Raw genomic sequence first — 16753 nt, 5'->3', positions numbered from 1 at the left:
ATGGACTTTGAGGTTCACTGTATGTCCATTTTACTGAACTGACGTTATTCAACTGTGACAAGGTAAATTCGGTTCTGCAATCAATGACCCCTTTAAGAAAGTATACAAATTACTGTCTCCAGTCCACTACATGCACAAATGTGTAAGGAAATATGAGTACATAATGAAATGTATCGGGGCTATGAAGGAGGTCTGGTCTGACTCCAAAAAGTACCTAATTCCCCTCATAAGTAAGGACCTGAGGTCGTCTGGTAGGAAGTCTATGAAAGCGGACCAGATTTTCAAAAACAAACCCTCCTTCCCTTTTATAATAGCCACCAACTTTTCATGTTGTAGAATGTTAAAGATCTCTCTGTACCATAATGTAATAGTTGGTGGGCACTCTAATCCAGTGAAGTAAGATGCATTTCCGGGCAGTTAAGAGGAGCTTCTCAATGAGTGTGTATCTTGGAGAGGGGAGATGTAGCAACTTAGAGGGGAGACCAACAAGGAAGACACTTGGATCTCTCTTAATCTCAACCTCGAGGACCTCACTGATTACTTTGGCAACTAGATAGTAATGCTTTTTTGTCACTGCTCATAAACTCATGCCCCTTTCCTTTATTCTCCTTATGTGTTTGCATGTGTAGGCCACCATGGCATTCTTTGACACCACACCCCAGGGCCGAGTCCTGAACCGCTTCTCTTCTGACTTGTACAGCATAGATGACTCTCTACCCTTCGTCCTCAACATCCTGCTGGCCAACATCTTTTGCGTATTGGGCATATTGGTGGTAATGAGCTATGGTCTGCCCTGGGTCCTAGTGCCACTGATACCCCTGGCCCTAGTCTACCACCGCACACAACGTTTTTACCGCTACACGTCCAGAGAGTTAAAGCGCTTGTGTAGTCTCACCCTCTCTCCAGTGTACTCTCACTTTTCAGAAACTATCACCGGTCTAGAGACGATCCGGGCTAGTGGCAGTGCCACAAGGTTTGTGCTTTAGGATGTTTTTTTAGACAGGTAAATTGTCTGAATGGAATTACTGGGATGGACCAAAAGGCTGCACAGTGTGCAATTTCAGATCAGCCCACATACATGAAATTAACAGTAATATGTTATCTTATATTTCTCATGGTTCCAGGTTTGAGGAGGAGAATGAACGCCGACTAGATGTGAACCAGCGCTGTCTGTTCCTTAGCAACGCCGCCATGCAATGGCTGGACATCCGTCTGCAGATGATTGGTGTTGCCGTGGTGACTGTCATCGGAATCATTGCCGTTATTCAGCACGAGTTCAAATACATTGATCCAGGTGATTTGTTAGCATGTATACATAATCTAATTTGTCTGCCATTGCGATTGTTTTGATGTGATTGTTTTGATGTGATCTTATGCTATAATCCATAGTGTACAAATGCAATACAAAACATTATTTTGGGATGAGGCACCGGTGCGCCTTCACATTTTAGCCTCAAGGGGGTATACAGCTGCATTAATCTTCTCATTGGAACATTGATAGGACTAGTGCAGTGCCCTTGATGCAGCCAGTGATTAAGATGTTGGTTAGTTTATTTAATGACGAACAGATACACACACAGATTCCTGGAATTATAAATAGATAGAACATTTGCACCTGAAGTGACAGTATGCCCAATTTTTTTTTCTTCTGAATTGAAAATGGAAATGTTTAGCAAGTAAGTGTCCTCATCTAATCATGCCATAACGGCCACAGACCATATAACAGACCGATCAATAACTCATTTACGTCATGCTCCAGTACCATTGTGTGGCCTGGTACATCGGGCTGGAGGCTACGAGAAACCGCATTCCTGTCAAAACGCTCCTTCATCCCCTTCTGTGTGGCGGCAATTGCTTCCCTCGCTAGGGCATGAGCCTAACATAGCCACTCACAAACACATATCACATATTCCAGCACACTTTTGGGTGCAGGGCAGACAGATAAAGGAGTGAGTAGCTGTTCATTCAGCACTTTCAGTGGACCTCTGACTGCATGGTCAAAGATGAGATCGGCAGGACTGAACCCAAGAGCCTCCTGCACGGATTCCCTGACAGCAAACAACACAAAAGGCACCCCTTCATCCCAGTCTTACTTGGTGTCAAAACTTCTGCAACATGGACTTGGTTTGGTGCCAACATTCTAGGGCTCCCTGACTCCAGATGATAGGCACTAGATTCATTGTGTGCTATGGCCAACAACTTCAACACCCTCTTAAACAACTCAGAGAGAAAGTTGGATCCCTGATCTGTGCATCACATGGGGTAGACCGAAAGTAGAGAAATACTTAAAAAGAGCTGTTATTACTGTTTTGGACGTGATGTTGCAAAGGGGGATAGCCTCAGGGTACCTCGTAGCTGTACACATCATTGTTAGCATAAACTAATTACCAGTCCTTGTTCTTGGTAAAGGGCCAACACAAGTGATTATCACCTCTTCAAATGTTTGCCCATCACCGGTATGGGAGGAAGTGGGGCTGGTGGAATGTGCTGGTTTGGTTTGCCTATTATCTGGTAGGTATGACACATGTTGCAATATTGAACCACATCAGTATTCAAGTTTGCCCAGATGAAATCAGGTCTGTGGACCCTGTCATATGTTTTTCCTATACCTAAATGACCCAACCATTTGTCATCATGGGCCAGGATCAACACATGCTGACGGTATTCGATAGGAATCACTAGTTGACAACATTTGCACTACAGACCCAGTACGACTAGTCCACTTCCTCATTAGAAGCCATTCCTCTAAAAAGTACCTAACAGCGTCTTTGCTAGCCCGAATGGGAAAACTGATCGATGTGAAAGATTTAATTAGGGTAGGGTCGGACTTTTGGCAATTAATCAACCGTTCACAACTGACAGACAAATCTACCCACAAGCTCTTCTCCCATTGGCAACTCCTCTTTCGGTTTCTGACCGGGTGCTGACAAGCGGGTGGTTAGAGCAGTAAACACAGTCAGTGGTAAACGCAGGACAAAGTACTGACTACATCAAACCTAATACATCACTCAGCTGGCGAGACTGCGATCATGACGATGCATGCCGGAATGTCCTCAGGGAACTCTCTAGCCAGGTCATCGGGTAAAGAATAGTTGAGGGAATTCAACACCTCTAATATAAGGATCATCATACCACCTGCAATGTCATTTCCTAAAAGTAAGTACATGCCCTTTACAGGGAGCACGGGTTGTACACTTACACAAAATAAACCACTAACGAGATCGGAGACTACATGCACATGGTGTAGAGGTACTGGCACACAACCCATTTCAATGACCTACAACATTACCTGTGACCCGGGTAATGCATCCAACAAAATTAGGTACTGTGTTGTGCCTGTTTCCCATAGGATATCCGCTGGTTCTCAATCCGCTGGTTCTCAATCCGCTGGTTCTCAGTCTTACCAGTCAATGAAACAAAGCCCTTAAAAAATAAAAGGAACATAACTGGGATCGACATTCTGGGGCCGGCCCACTCACAGTTCCAGACATGCTTCTCACCAGATCAACACCTTTGGGTTTTTTGGAGGTTTCTGGAGTAATTGATTTACGTAGTAGTTTAGGACAAACAGATATAATATCTCCTGTCTCCAGACAGGAGATATTATGGGGGGTCAGGTGTCTGAGTGGTTAGGGAATTGGGCTAGTAATCCGAAGGTTCCTGGTTCGATTCCCGGCTGTGCCAAATGACGTTGTGTCCTTGGGCGAGGCACTTCACCCTACTTGCCTCGGGGGAGAATGTCCCTGTACTTACTGTAAGTCGCTCTGGATAAGAGCGTCTGCTAAATGACTAAATGTAAATGTCTGATGGCAGTACAAACACTATAGGGACTCCCTAGAGCCGGTGATGTGTCGGCTGCATGGCTATGGTGTGAGACAGGAGGGGAGGCAATCTTTCCTTCTGAACGAGCCGCAAAAACTGTCTTCAACTCGTCAGCCAGGACTGCTGCTTGGGACAGTGTATCCACTTTTGGTTCATTCAGGTAGATTGCCAACCGGTCGGGTAGACTATTTTTCAATTCCTCTAACAACCCCAGCTCCCATAGGGACACACGGTCCATAGCCTTACTTGCCGTACACTACTTAATATGATAAAACATTTTTTACACGTACACATCGAAACGTTTGTCGAATAACCTTAATTTATCAAATTGTCAATGACGGTTGTCTCTCTATACATTCGGCATACCATGAACTGACCAGAAGATGTATCAAATGCTTCAAAAAAGGTAGACTTTTTGACACAATTGTTTCAAATAGCTTGTTGCTTTGGAAAGCTTTGTTTCCCCCATCACTAACATTCACTGCAGCAGGCAGAACTTTCCTGGGGTGATCAATTTGATAAAATGATTCCCTTCCTAGTATCGAACTGCATGATTTTGAGCATTTGCGAACAGTTATCACATTATTTCTTATTTTTTTGTACAAACTGGACCCGCACAGTAGTACCTAAGTATGTTGTGGAATGTGGCATCAGGAATGTCCTGTATCTGAATACTCAAACTGGTTACTAATACATCTACTGGTAGATGCCCCCTGGAAGTTGCAGTGCCAATAACCAAGTTGCTGGGGAATTGACAAAAAGGAAGTTTTAGATTAGATTGTCGTGAGATGTGTTCTGACGTAGGGTAATGTACCACAGGGTCCTGGGCCAGGATGAAGGAGTATCAAAAGTTGTGAAAGTGCTCTTAAATATAGGCTGCAGCTTGTGGACAAGGAGACAAACAATCCTCAAACGTAGACACACACTGACATGAGTCTGCCAGAAATGCCCCACTCATGCCAACCCACAAATGAAGCTTGCTCTCCTTTATCTAGGCTCTAGTCCAGGTAGACTCCACCTCTGGACTAGACTATTATACTAAACATTATTTCACAAGTATCTACAGCTATTGCAGCAAATAAATAACCCCAAAGTACATAATGCAAACTGTTAACATGGCATTAATACAAAATACATTTTAAACAGTTATGTAACCCGAACCTGGCTCTGCACTCCTACGTACTTCCGCTCAATTTTCATTGTGCTTCTGTACTGCGTCTGGGCTTGAGGTATATTGGTCAGATGTGTCCGGTAAACTTTTTACGGCTCCAATCAGCGAACAGAGGGAGTGGCTGAGAACGATGACGTTGATGTCGTGAGCTAGTTTGAGTTGTAGTTCCGTAACGGCGGCGGAGAAATATGCGAGCGAAGCCATTTGGTCCGTTGTGGCAACGTTGCCGAATATCGAGAAGTTAAAGAACGATCTTTGATCCCCACGAGGCTCGTTGAATTTTCCAGCTAGCTCCGTTAGTGGTGAAGGAGTTGGCTAAGGCGAACGCTTGCGATTGGTTATGCCAGATCCAGAGTGGCTCTGGGCAGATCCAATAGTTTTAAACTTCAACAGAGTACCCGCCTTCAAGGAAGTTAAAGCTTTTCAATGGACCAAGCCCAGACTGTACAAATGCAATGTACGAGAGACTGGTTAGGACCAGGCTAATGTAACCCTTCATCAAGCCATAACAAAGCATATACAGTACATGAAAAAAATTACAACTTCTATCCTTGAATCTGGCCAACCTTGGCGCGCTTACGTCACACACAGGTACTCCAGAAATGCGCGACCCCCTTTGTCTGACCCTACATGCTGGTAAACTCCACCACCAAGAAACACAGCAGATTAAATTGCTAATTGCACACTCAGTTGCGACCTTCTTCGATAATAAAGTAACAAAAAGATGTGTCTTCAGTTTGTGTTGATTCTTATATTTATGGGATTAATTTAACATGTGAAATTAGCATTTGCAATACAATGTACGCCTCCATTTCCCTGTGACAAAGCAGGTGGAAACTGCCCCTTCCATTCAACTTTGTCATGTACTTATGTACCGTAGCAAACTGTGCCCGAAATGGTACTCATATTACATGTGAAGTTTCCCACAGGGATTATTTCCAACAGATGTTTCACAATAAACAACTTTGTCCCCCCTCCGGTATCTCCCATCCAGGTCTAGTTGGTCTCTCCCTGTCCTACGCCCTGTCCATTACAGGCCTACTGTCAGGGCTGATTTTCAGCTTTACCCAGACTGAGATGCAGCTGGTGAGTGTTGAGCGCACTGAAGAATACACCACCAGCCTGCCCACCGAGCCCCAACAATCTAACCCTCAGGTGAGAGACAGTTTCACTGACGTGAACATGGTATGGCTTTTGCAAAGTTTAGTAAGTTTAGTATGTGTTGCTTTTATGTTCTGTTTTTCTATTCAGTATTTCATTGTAAACTATTGCACAATGAACAACAATGAACATGTATTTTTCTGATGCTTTTTTATTGATACTCAAATACAGTAGTATGGATATTAGGATGCAGTCCTGTGGTTCAGAGTGTTCCTAGTGTTCTTACTAGACTAACTCACACCTCTAAACCCTCTCCCAGCACATAGATAATTCACTGTGCACCTAAACTTGAAAATTCTATGTAGAATGTGTGCTTTCCTTTTTTCTCTTCATAGACTGTAAAAAGAATGTACGGTATAATAGCTCTGAAAAGTGAATCCAAAACATATTGATCGGCCCCTGGTGGATGGCTGCAGTATAGATCATAAGTCCCGCCCCCTCCATGTTAGCGGATGGGACATGAGCCAAACAACAAAATCTAAGAGCACGTAAAATTTCATTTTGCAAAGATGGTTTCTGTCATTATAGGTAGTTCTTATCATGCTGATGTCTGCTCAAGAGCTCATTATTCTGATCAGTTTGTTTTTAATTGGTTATTTGACAATATAAAAAGGGGTTAGTGTGTGCTTGCAATTGGGTCAGGCGAGTGTATGGGTGGGACCTCAATACTGCAGCTCCACCACCCGATCACTATTGCGCAGACTCTGGCTCCAAATTACATCACAAGCGCAAGATGGCAGCACCTGAATCCAATATATTTTGACTTAATTTTTGTACAGTGGAAGGAAGCGGACACGCGTCGTCCATTCTTTTTACAGTCAATGGTTCTCTTTCAATACCCCACACATACATTTCCTTTATACCAAGAAAAAAAGTTACCACAAAACCTCTTTTTGGAGTATACCCCAACGGTTAATACTAAACTCCTCATTCAAATAAATAGGTAATTATCAAGCTCAACAGAAGCCTGATAACGACCCATTCATTTCAATCAGGTGTGTTGGAGCAGGGAAATGTCTAAAACATGCAGGGCAGGGGGGCCCGAGGACCAGGATTGGGAACCACTGGGTTAAGGGTACTTGAGACCAAATCTGCAAATTCCATGCTTGGTGATTAGGAGGGGAAATGGGATATCGCACTTTGTACAGACGAACACAGCCTACATACGAAACATTACAGCTAATATAGGTTGATCGACTTCTATGGGAACTCCGCTAGAAAGAGCCTACTGAATGAAGTTGGGAAATAGGGGTAGTTTGCTTCTGACAATGTTCACTGTCTATTAATTGACCTTGAAAAGCCGCCAACTTTCATTTGCACAGAATGCGCTACTGCTCATGCGTAACCTGAGATCCACACTGGGACATGGGAGTCCCAATGTTACAGTAAGAAATAAAAGGATGAATTTCATACTTTGTGAGAATTTCCAAACAAGTTACTCTTGCCTCTTATATTTGCAATAGGCCTACTGGACCGTGCTCTGACAATAAATGATGAACAATAAATCCAACGTCAGTAGTTGTTGCAACAGCATGTGAAAAAACTAAAAAGTTTGCTAGGCCAAAAAGAATGTTAATTTTGCGATAAAAAAATTGACGCTGTTAAAATGTGTTTGTGGTAACGCCGTTAATAACGCGTTTAAGTGACAGCACTACAATAAATGTTTTTCCAGGATAACTGGATTTATCAGACCATTGAATGTTTATGATGTCCCTGTGTGTTTATACTTTTAAGTGGGACAACAACGTGATCATTGTCATCTGACAATAGAATGTTCATACATAGCTCTTATCCAGAGCGACTTACAGTAAGTACAGGGACATTCCCCCCGAGGCAAGTAGGGTGAAGTGCCTTGCCCAAGGACACAATGTCATTTTGCACAGTCAGGAATCAAACCGGCAACCTTCTGAGTAATAGCCCGATTCCCTAACCGCTCAGCCATCTGACTCCTAATGTCGGGCATTTATAGACCAACTGCAGTCTAACCCTCAACGTGTGTGACATCCTTTATAATAAATTACATTTTGCTGAATGATTGAAGGGCTAGATTACAATCTTTCTAATGAAATATTCACCGTCTATCAACTTCCACATACATGCTATCAGTAGTGATGGAGAGCTCTCGTGCCAGGGAGTATCTGTCAGGAATGAAGAGTAGCTCCAACTTGTCGGAATTCAGTTTCAGGTGGTGGGAGGACATTCATGAGGAGCCAGACATGCCAAGTTTATTATCACTCACCTCAGACTTTCATCCTCCCTTCAGGTACCCTCTGGGTGGCCAGAGCAGGGCTGGATAGAGTTCCGGGGGGCTGTTCTGTCTTACAGAGAGGGCATGCCCAACGCCCTAGATGGCTTGAGTCTGGTGGTCCGTCCTGGAGAAAAGATTGGAATTTTGGGCCGTACTGGCTCAGGCAAGTCCTCCCTGTTCATGGCCCTTTTCCGTATGGTTGAGCTCAGCCAGGGTCAGATCTTACTGGATGGATTGGACACAAGCCATGTGGGACTTGCCCAACTCAGGTAAAGATGGGTTGGGCTTATGGTGAGGATGGAGGTTAAAGCACTTTAATGTTTTAAATGTAAATAGTACCTTTTATTAATTATAAAGATTCAGTGTTTGCTAAATAAACAACCACTTCCTCCTCATTGAAACATGACACATTACCTTGTTGCGTTTAAAAGAACATTTACAAGAACCCGTTCTGCTAATACACCTTCAATAGTGTGAATCAAATATTTTTTTAATGATTAAAGGGCCATGTTAGATCCACATTCTACAATATGGTTATTCTTCTCATTGCAGGTCCAAGCTGGCTATCATCCCCCAAGACCCGTTCTTGTTCAATGGGACAGTGAGGGAGAACCTGGACCCTTGTGGACGACATTCAGACCACAGCCTGGCAGACGCCCTAGAGCAGTGCCACCTCAGTCAAGTCATCAACAGCATAGGTGTGTAGCGGGATGTGGTTGTTTAAGAAAGTACAGTACTGTGCATAAGTCTTGGGCACCCAAGATGTTTTACACAAACAATGTCTTATACTGTATTTCTTCAATTAAATGCTACAGCTTTTCTTGAATTACATGTTTCAATGAGGGCGGTGTGTACACGAGGGCAGCTTTTATTATTATTATTTAATCGTAATTAAGAATAGTATAAAAGTGCATTTTTGCTAAACTTTTTGTTAAATTGTTTAATTTCATTATTTCTTAAAGCACCATTTCCTTAATTTTTTTTATTGTGCCTAAGACTTTTTGCACAGTACTGTATATATACTCGATCTATAATAAAGTATTGAGTTATCGGGGAACCAAGGAAACCTTTGGACATGTCAAAATATATTTCATAAAGATTTTATGGAAGTAAAGTAAATATGGATAGTATGAACAAGTTAAATTATGAATTTGATATGAGAGATTGTTTTCAATGAACAGAATGAAATGGTCTAACTTAAAGAAAGACAGAAATTGTACAGTCATTGATTACATCCTTACAAATAATAAACATAGCTCACGCCAATGCTATGGAGAGGAAAGAGCATTAGCCATAGCTACTATATTGATCAGGGTTGATCAATGAGGTTGAGGGCGTCCAAACGGCGACTTCTGATATTTGAAAAATATCAGAAGTCAAAGTGCGGCTGCGCTGCAGGGATCATTAAACTCAGTCTGCGTTATTTCAGTCAGGTCGCAATTAGAATTGTGGTTTGGATACCTATTTTGCAGTATTGTTCCGGTGGTGGGCCAATCACTAATCTTGTTGACTCCCAGGAGAAGCTTGGTAAGATCCTTTGGAATGCCTATCCTGACGGCGTTTACCACGCCTTTGTTGGTATTGCTGGACTCTCGGTATCGATGGACTCAACAAGTGATTATTCGTTGTTGGTTTTTATAATCCGAATAAGTGGGAGTGTCTTTGTGTAGGTGTGAGAGTTCATTGGTCACTTCCTCGGCTTGGGTGTTGTCCAAGCGGATTCACAGATGAGTGTGAATGGAATATTACTTTAGGATTGTTGCCTTAAAATGGTCATACCTTGCATATATACTTAATAATGTATCTACACAACATTGATAAATGGTTTTGTTAGTACATTACAAGAAATTGGATTCCAAGGTTGACTGACTTAAGTTACATGTAACATGAAAGATAAACAAAAAAGTTAATGTAACATGAAGATAAATTAAACAAAATAAATCAACACAGAAGAAGAATAGAACACATTATCTCACATCCACACATCATCCTTGCAGTGTCCATGAACAGTGTAGTCTTTGAAAGATGTTTGTAAATTCATAAAGGTCAGTTTTGGTAGATCTCTTTGTCCTTGGTTCCTCTCTAGTCGAGGCTGAGGAAGATTGGCCATTTGACTCTGCCCCTTGGGGAGGGAGACAGAGGGTCTCGTATCAACCCTTTGAAGCTCCTCCAGAGAGATAAGGCTTTGTATAATGCAGTCAGGGTTCTTGTGCTGATGTGGTCTGCAGTACTGTGTCTTACTGAGGTGATCAGATTGTCATTGTGTTGAAGGTTTGGTTGTACAGATAAAAACAAACAAATGGTGAAATGTAAGTGATTAATGTACAATGTTTTTGTAAAATACATACCTCTTTAACCCCTCTGTATTCCTCAGGTGGGCTTGATGGTGAGGTGAGAGAGAGAGGGATGTTTTTCTCCCTGGGCCAGAGACAGCTGCTGTGTTTAGCTAGAGCTCTACTGACCAATGCCAATGTAAGAGTTTGTCTGCACCATTAATGCTCTTAACAAGGTTTTGTATTGGTGGCATTCCCTACCATTGTCTTGTAACTGACCATGTTGCTTCTAGATTCTGTGCATCGATGAAGCTACCGCTAGTGTTGATCATCAGACTGACAAGTTGATTCAACAAACAATCAGGGAAAGGTTTCATGACAAGACTGTTCTCACCATTGCTCACAGGTAATGGCACAAAACTGTGGCATGATAGCAAATAGGAAAAACAATTCTGTTTACATGGCTTTGTTACATAAAAAAATCATTAAATCATTATTCTTACCATCAATAGGGTCAACACCATCATGGATTCAGACAGGGTGCTAATAATGCATGTTGGAAAAGTGGTGGAATTTGACACCCCTGAAGCTCTTTACCAAAGAGCTGACTCCATGTTTTTCCACCTGGTTGATGGGAAAGGTGAATGAGCAGAAGCCACAGGGTGCTGAATGTTATAAGGACAACAATGGAATCCCCACACAAGCTCCCGATGGCCAAACATTTTGGCAAACCACTATGGCCAGAGGTAGATTATACCTGCTGGAGATGGCTGTGACCACTGCTCCTGTGACACTCCAAATATTCCAAATGTAATAAAGAACCATAGCAACATTGTATAGTTGTAATAAAAAGGATAGTACAGTAAACAGTAAGTCTTGACAAACACAAAAAACATGTAAAACACATTTTACTGATGACCTGGTCTGCTGGTATTAACTGCATAGAGTTGGAACAGTTATCATTTAACGTATAATGCCAATACTTTAATAGGTCAAAGAAATAGAAATCTATTGGTAATAACTTGTTTACAGCCTTTAATTTAATCTAATGAGGGAGGTTTGAACTGCTGTATATTTATATGAAAAACATTTAAATGAAGGTAAACTAAATAAAAAGTATAAGTGAGTCATTCAGTAAATCTTTTGTCATTCTGACCTTGGTATTTGATGGTCCCTAGTGGTGCTATGTTTTGGTCACTATTGGCTGATGTCACTTCCTGTTGACTGGATGATTTAGTTGGAATCCACACATAAATTCCATAGTGTAAGCCCAAGTGTGTGTTTACATGCAGACATTTGCCCTGAATCAACAAACCAATCGGACTCCCTTTTTATAGGGTGTGGCTGGAAAGTTAACTGGACTGATCCAATGGACAATGAGAGAGATAGATATCATATATATAGATCCATCCATCCATCATCTGCCGCTTTTCCGGGGGTCGGGTCGCGGGGGCAGCAACCTAAGCAGGGAGGCCCAGACTTCCCTCTCCCCGGCCACTTCCACCAGCTCTTCCTGGGGGACCCCGAGGCATTCCCAGGCCAGCCGAGAGAAATAGTCCCTCCAGCGTGTCCTGGGTCTTCCCCGGGGCCTCTTCACAGTGGGATGTGCCCAGAACACCTCACCAGGGGCCTCATGTATAAAGGATTGCGCAGCTTTCATATCAGAAGATGGCGTACGGCCAAAACTCAAAGTACCTACGCACAGAAATATTCACATGTATAAAACCGGTCGTACGCCAGGTCCTGCGCACCTTTCCTTTATAAATCATAATCAACGTGAGATTGACAGCACGTGAACGAGCCACTGACCCCGCCTTGCCTCCTCCCATAAATGAATATGCAGATGAACTATAAATGCGCTCCCGAGGTCATTTCTTTGTCGGAATTACCGTATTTCTTCGAATAAACGCCGCCCTCGAATAAACGCAGCACCAGAAATGAACATTATTTAATAAACGCTGCAGCGTTTATTCGAAGAAATACGGTGACTGTGAACTCGAGGTTCTGACAACAGAGGTGGAGGCGAGAAAATGTGTCCTGTTTGTCGGCCTGTCATCAGGTATTAGCGACAAAAAAAAGTCGGCGGAGTGGAAAACTGTCACTATTTGCACTCTTTCTTGTTTTTAACCTGTAGCACTTTGAGTTTTAGCTAAATGTAAAGTGCATTACAAATACAATCATTAATATTATTATAGGGCCATAAATGATGTGGGTTCAGAGAACCGGACCATGGCAGAAGTTAAGAAGAAATGGTCCGATGTAAAACTTTAAATGAAGAAACGAGTGGTGGTGCATCGTAACAGCATGGCAGCTATAGGGTTAGCGTGACATGCATTTCCTGAGTGATTTTGTTGTTCGTTTGACACCCTCAAGTTTAACAGAAGTTATTAAATGGTGGCGGATTAAACAGAAGGCTACATAGCATTTCCCATTTGGGGTTTTGGTATTTTGATGTGATCATCCACATTAATGATACAACTTTTATTTTTTATGTTTTTTGAATAGTCAACGTCATAAATGTAGTAGTGGAAACTTTATTTTGTAATGTTTGGTGAGTTTCGGCACTTTTCAGTTAGAATTTGCCACGTTACAGAGCCAGACAAGACTTTGCGGACGGTCCACACATTCTCACGTCTGCTCAAAACTTTCCGTGACGGCCCACACATTCTCACATCAAGTAAATCTTTATACATCACAAAGTGTGCGTGAAAACCAGCGTACGCAAGCTTTTTGTGCGTACGCAACGTTTATACATGAGGCCCCAGGGAGGCATCCAGGAGGCATCCTTATCAGATGCTTGAGCCACCTCAACTGGCCCCTCTCGACGCGGAGGAGCAGCGGTTCTACTCTGAGCCCCTCCCAGATGACCGAGCTTCTCACCCTATCTCTAAGGGAGAGCCCGGACACCCTGCAGAGAAAACTAATTTTGTCCGCTTGTATTCGCAATCTCGTTCTTTCGGTCACTACCCACAGTTCGTGACCATAGGTGCGGGTAGGAACGTAGATCGACTGGTAAATAGAGAGCCTCACCTTTCGACTCAGCTCCTTCTTCACCACGACGGACCGATGCAGAGCCCGCATCACTGCCGACGCCGCACCGATCCGTCAGTCGATCTCGCACTCCATTCTTCCCTCACTCGTCAACAAGACCCCGAGATACGTGGGACAAGATCTCTGCCCCGACCCGGAGATTGCACTCCACCCTTTTCCGGTCGATAACCATGGCCTCAGATTTGGAGGTGCTGATTCCCATCCCAGCCGCTTTGCATTCGGTTGCGAACTGCTCCAGTGAAAGCTGAAGGTCATGGCCCGATGAAGCCAACAGGACCACATCATCTGCAAAAATCAGCGACCCGATCCTGAGGTGACCAAACCGGACCCCCTCAATGCCCTGTCTGCGCCTAGAAATTCTGTCCATATAAGTTATGAACAGAATCGGTGACATATATATAGATATTTATCATATATATATATGGCCCAATCCGGATTCAAACACGGGCCGGTGCTTTGAGGCCTCAGCCCATATAGTACACGCTCTACACAGTGACAGCACAACTATCCTTATGAATGACTATTTTCCATTAATATCCCTTCTGTACCAAACTCTCGCACTCCGTCCCTGTGTCAGCCAAAAAGTATCCGATGTGTGATATGTGACGTCTATTTTCGTCCACTACTTTTAAGCCCTTATGCAGCATAATCTGTGAGTATTTGAATTGTGAATTTCAAGTGGGCAGAAATTGATAGGTCTTTTGAGTAGCTGCACATTGAGTTTTGAAAAATAAATGACGATTAATTATGCATACAGTAAAATGTTAGCTTTCAGAGTTTTGATTTCTGTATTTTTGTTGATGCATTGTCTGCTCTTGGTCAATATCAGGCAATTTTATGGTTAATTTTGTGTAGATATTTTAATTCAAAATATTGTATTTCTCTATTTTCTGTATTCTTTAAGTTTCACATCGCTTCCATTAGTCAGCTCCTGTCTTGGGTCCTTGATGGGAAAGTGTTTACCTCTATCTAGGTGAACATGCATTGCATTTCAATATTGGGGGGACACACATCCCCCCCCCCCCCCCCCCCCCAAAATGTCCCCCCCAATATATTGATATGAAAATATAAATGTGCTACGCTATGACAGGCAACCACACACGCTGTCCGAAATTATCATAAAAAATGTAATACGGCCCCCCCAATGTTGACTCCATAGCTACGGCCTTGACCTGTGCTGTTTCTTCCTGGTATGATGGATTGGATTGATATGGGGATTACTTTGTGCATGTTTTTCTCTCTGAGTTCCTATCTAAAGAGGAATGGTTTCGGTTGCTTCACCCTTTCAAGGATAAGAGTACTGTGTCCCTCCCTACACTGGGTTATGGGTGTGTGTGTGTGGGAAAGCAGAAGGTAAGATTCCAAAGTTGGAACTAGTTTGTCTGCTTTGGCCGAGTTGGCTCACTCACAGAACCACCTTCAATACAGTCCTAAGAACTGTAAGCAAACGGCATGGACAGGTGTTGCAGTCCTCTCTTACTGTCAGAAAACCTGATGTAAAAGAAAAATTCCATGGACCTGGAGGTAGGAGTCAAATGTATTGTCACCTAAATGTTATGTATACTGTATGTATATACTGTGCACTTAATACAGGTGTCAGGGTTGTGGTCATGATGTCAATACATGTCATGTTTCAGCCTCTGTCAAGTAATGTAATTCATGTGTGTAAAATTGTTAGCCAGTAACAAAAGTCAGTGTTTATTCTTTGTATAGATTTACTAAATATTTAAATAATCTTTAACCTTAAACTCAAGCAAAGCAAACAGCATTATTATGGACACAAAACGTGCTTGTTTATGAATGGATTCATGAGGAACAAGAAATTACCTTCAATTTGCAGGCAAGCTAAAGGTATTGATAAGATCACATTTATATTTACTTTAACTAACAAATATGATTTTCAATGACATTCAATCTGTCAATCTCAGCCAGACTTGGTTACATCACTTATTGCCTGAATTTTAACTTCAAATAGTTAAAATGTGAGTTTTATTTCAGGGCTTTGCTGTCTTTTACAGTTGTAGTAGCTCGAGTTTTAGCATGCTGCAAAAGTTTACCACGCACTCCTTCTCATAATTCATCATGTGACCATTTTGTGGTTGTTGAAAAACCATACTGTAACTGAATCACAATCCACTAGGTGTGCCATGGAAAGGTTTCCATTTAAAGAGTGTTGGGTGTGGTCACATTGAGAGTTGTTTACATATCAGAAGAAACACCGACAACAACTACAGTTGAAATGCTCTGGATAAACCTGTTTCTAGTCCTCCCATGTCCAATTCCATTAATAGCTACAACTGCAGTTACTCATGTATCATATCTGCCTGACATTAATAAGAAATACACATTTTCAATTAAGTTTATTTTCTGACAGTTTTCACATCATTCAGCACTGCAAAAATATACCAAGACCATGGTATGTGTTAACTTTTATTGAAGAACATAAATATCAACTGTTGTCTACAAGTCCGGTACCAAAAATGTAGTTTTGAAGATCATCAAGGTTTTCTAAATATTCAACATGTGGAAAGCGATCTTTCTTGATAAAATATTTTGGATATTTAGTTTCAGTCAGGACATCGTAGAGGGCGGAGCCTCTGTGAAGAATTGACACTTGAGGAAACAGAAAAGGGGGTATTGGTTGTCTCAGGAATCAATGACTCCTCAGCTAACCAGAGGCTACAAAAAGGTATTGTTGTCACTTTTAAGGTTGTAAGAACTACATTAGCTTTAAATTATATGGGCTTGATATTACAACGACTGAATCTTTTTTTTTTTTTACAGGGGATGAAATTGTGGGTGCCACGATCCACTTTGACGAACTTTCAAAAGCTGATGTGCTAAAATTGTTGAAGCTCATTGAACCTTTTGATGAGAAGGTTGAATTATTATCAAAGAAAACTAAAAAGCCCAGTAAGAGCTTGGGGGCCTTGGACAGATGTGTCAAAGCCCCAGAGGAGGTTAGTCCAATGCCATAATAAATATAAAATTAACAGTCTGTGTTTGAAGATGTACTTAATTCTGTCT

At 42.2% G+C, this 16753-nt stretch overlaps 2 protein-coding genes across 5 annotated transcripts in view; both read left to right on the top strand.

The window, feature by feature from the left end:
• Positions 1-11802, top strand: part of abcc10 (ATP-binding cassette, sub-family C (CFTR/MRP), member 10) — a 72223-nt gene extending 60421 nt beyond the window's left edge. For both annotated transcript variants that reach the window (XM_067259229.1, XM_067259228.1), the window contains exons 15-22: positions 630-973; positions 1125-1294; positions 5988-6148; positions 8418-8671; positions 8955-9100; positions 10777-10874; positions 10969-11081; positions 11188-11802. In XM_067259229.1, the coding sequence (XP_067115330.1) occupies positions 630-973; positions 1125-1294; positions 5988-6148; positions 8418-8671; positions 8955-9100; positions 10777-10874; positions 10969-11081; positions 11188-11323 (1422 nt within the window). In that variant the 3' untranslated portion in view covers positions 11324-11802. The remainder of the gene's footprint in view (positions 1-629; positions 974-1124; positions 1295-5987; positions 6149-8417; positions 8672-8954; positions 9101-10776; positions 10875-10968; positions 11082-11187) is intronic.
• A 3319-nt stretch (positions 11803-15121) lies between these two features.
• The window catches only part of si:ch211-69b7.6 (neuroblast differentiation-associated protein AHNAK), a 59850-nt gene continuing 58218 nt past the window's right edge, over positions 15122-16753 (top strand). For 2 of the 3 annotated variants that reach the window (XR_010879273.1, XM_067259011.1), the window contains exons 1-4: positions 15122-15250; positions 16101-16142; positions 16292-16415; positions 16511-16686. Coding sequence is in view for 2 of the 3 variants with exons in the window: in XM_067259011.1 (XP_067115112.1) it covers positions 15239-15250; positions 16101-16142; positions 16292-16415; positions 16511-16686 (354 nt within the window). In the remaining variant the exon portion in view is untranslated. Of the gene's footprint in view, positions 15251-15556; positions 15578-16100; positions 16143-16291; positions 16416-16510; positions 16687-16753 lie in introns of those variants that run through there. The other variant, XM_067259012.1, reaches the window with a different exon arrangement.

Source organism: Osmerus mordax, chromosome 21 (genome assembly GCF_038355195.1).
Source record: "Osmerus mordax isolate fOsmMor3 chromosome 21, fOsmMor3.pri, whole genome shotgun sequence".
Lineage (NCBI taxonomy): Eukaryota > Metazoa > Chordata > Actinopteri > Osmeriformes > Osmeridae > Osmerus > Osmerus mordax.
This window is presented reverse-complemented; position numbering and strand designations above follow the sequence as displayed.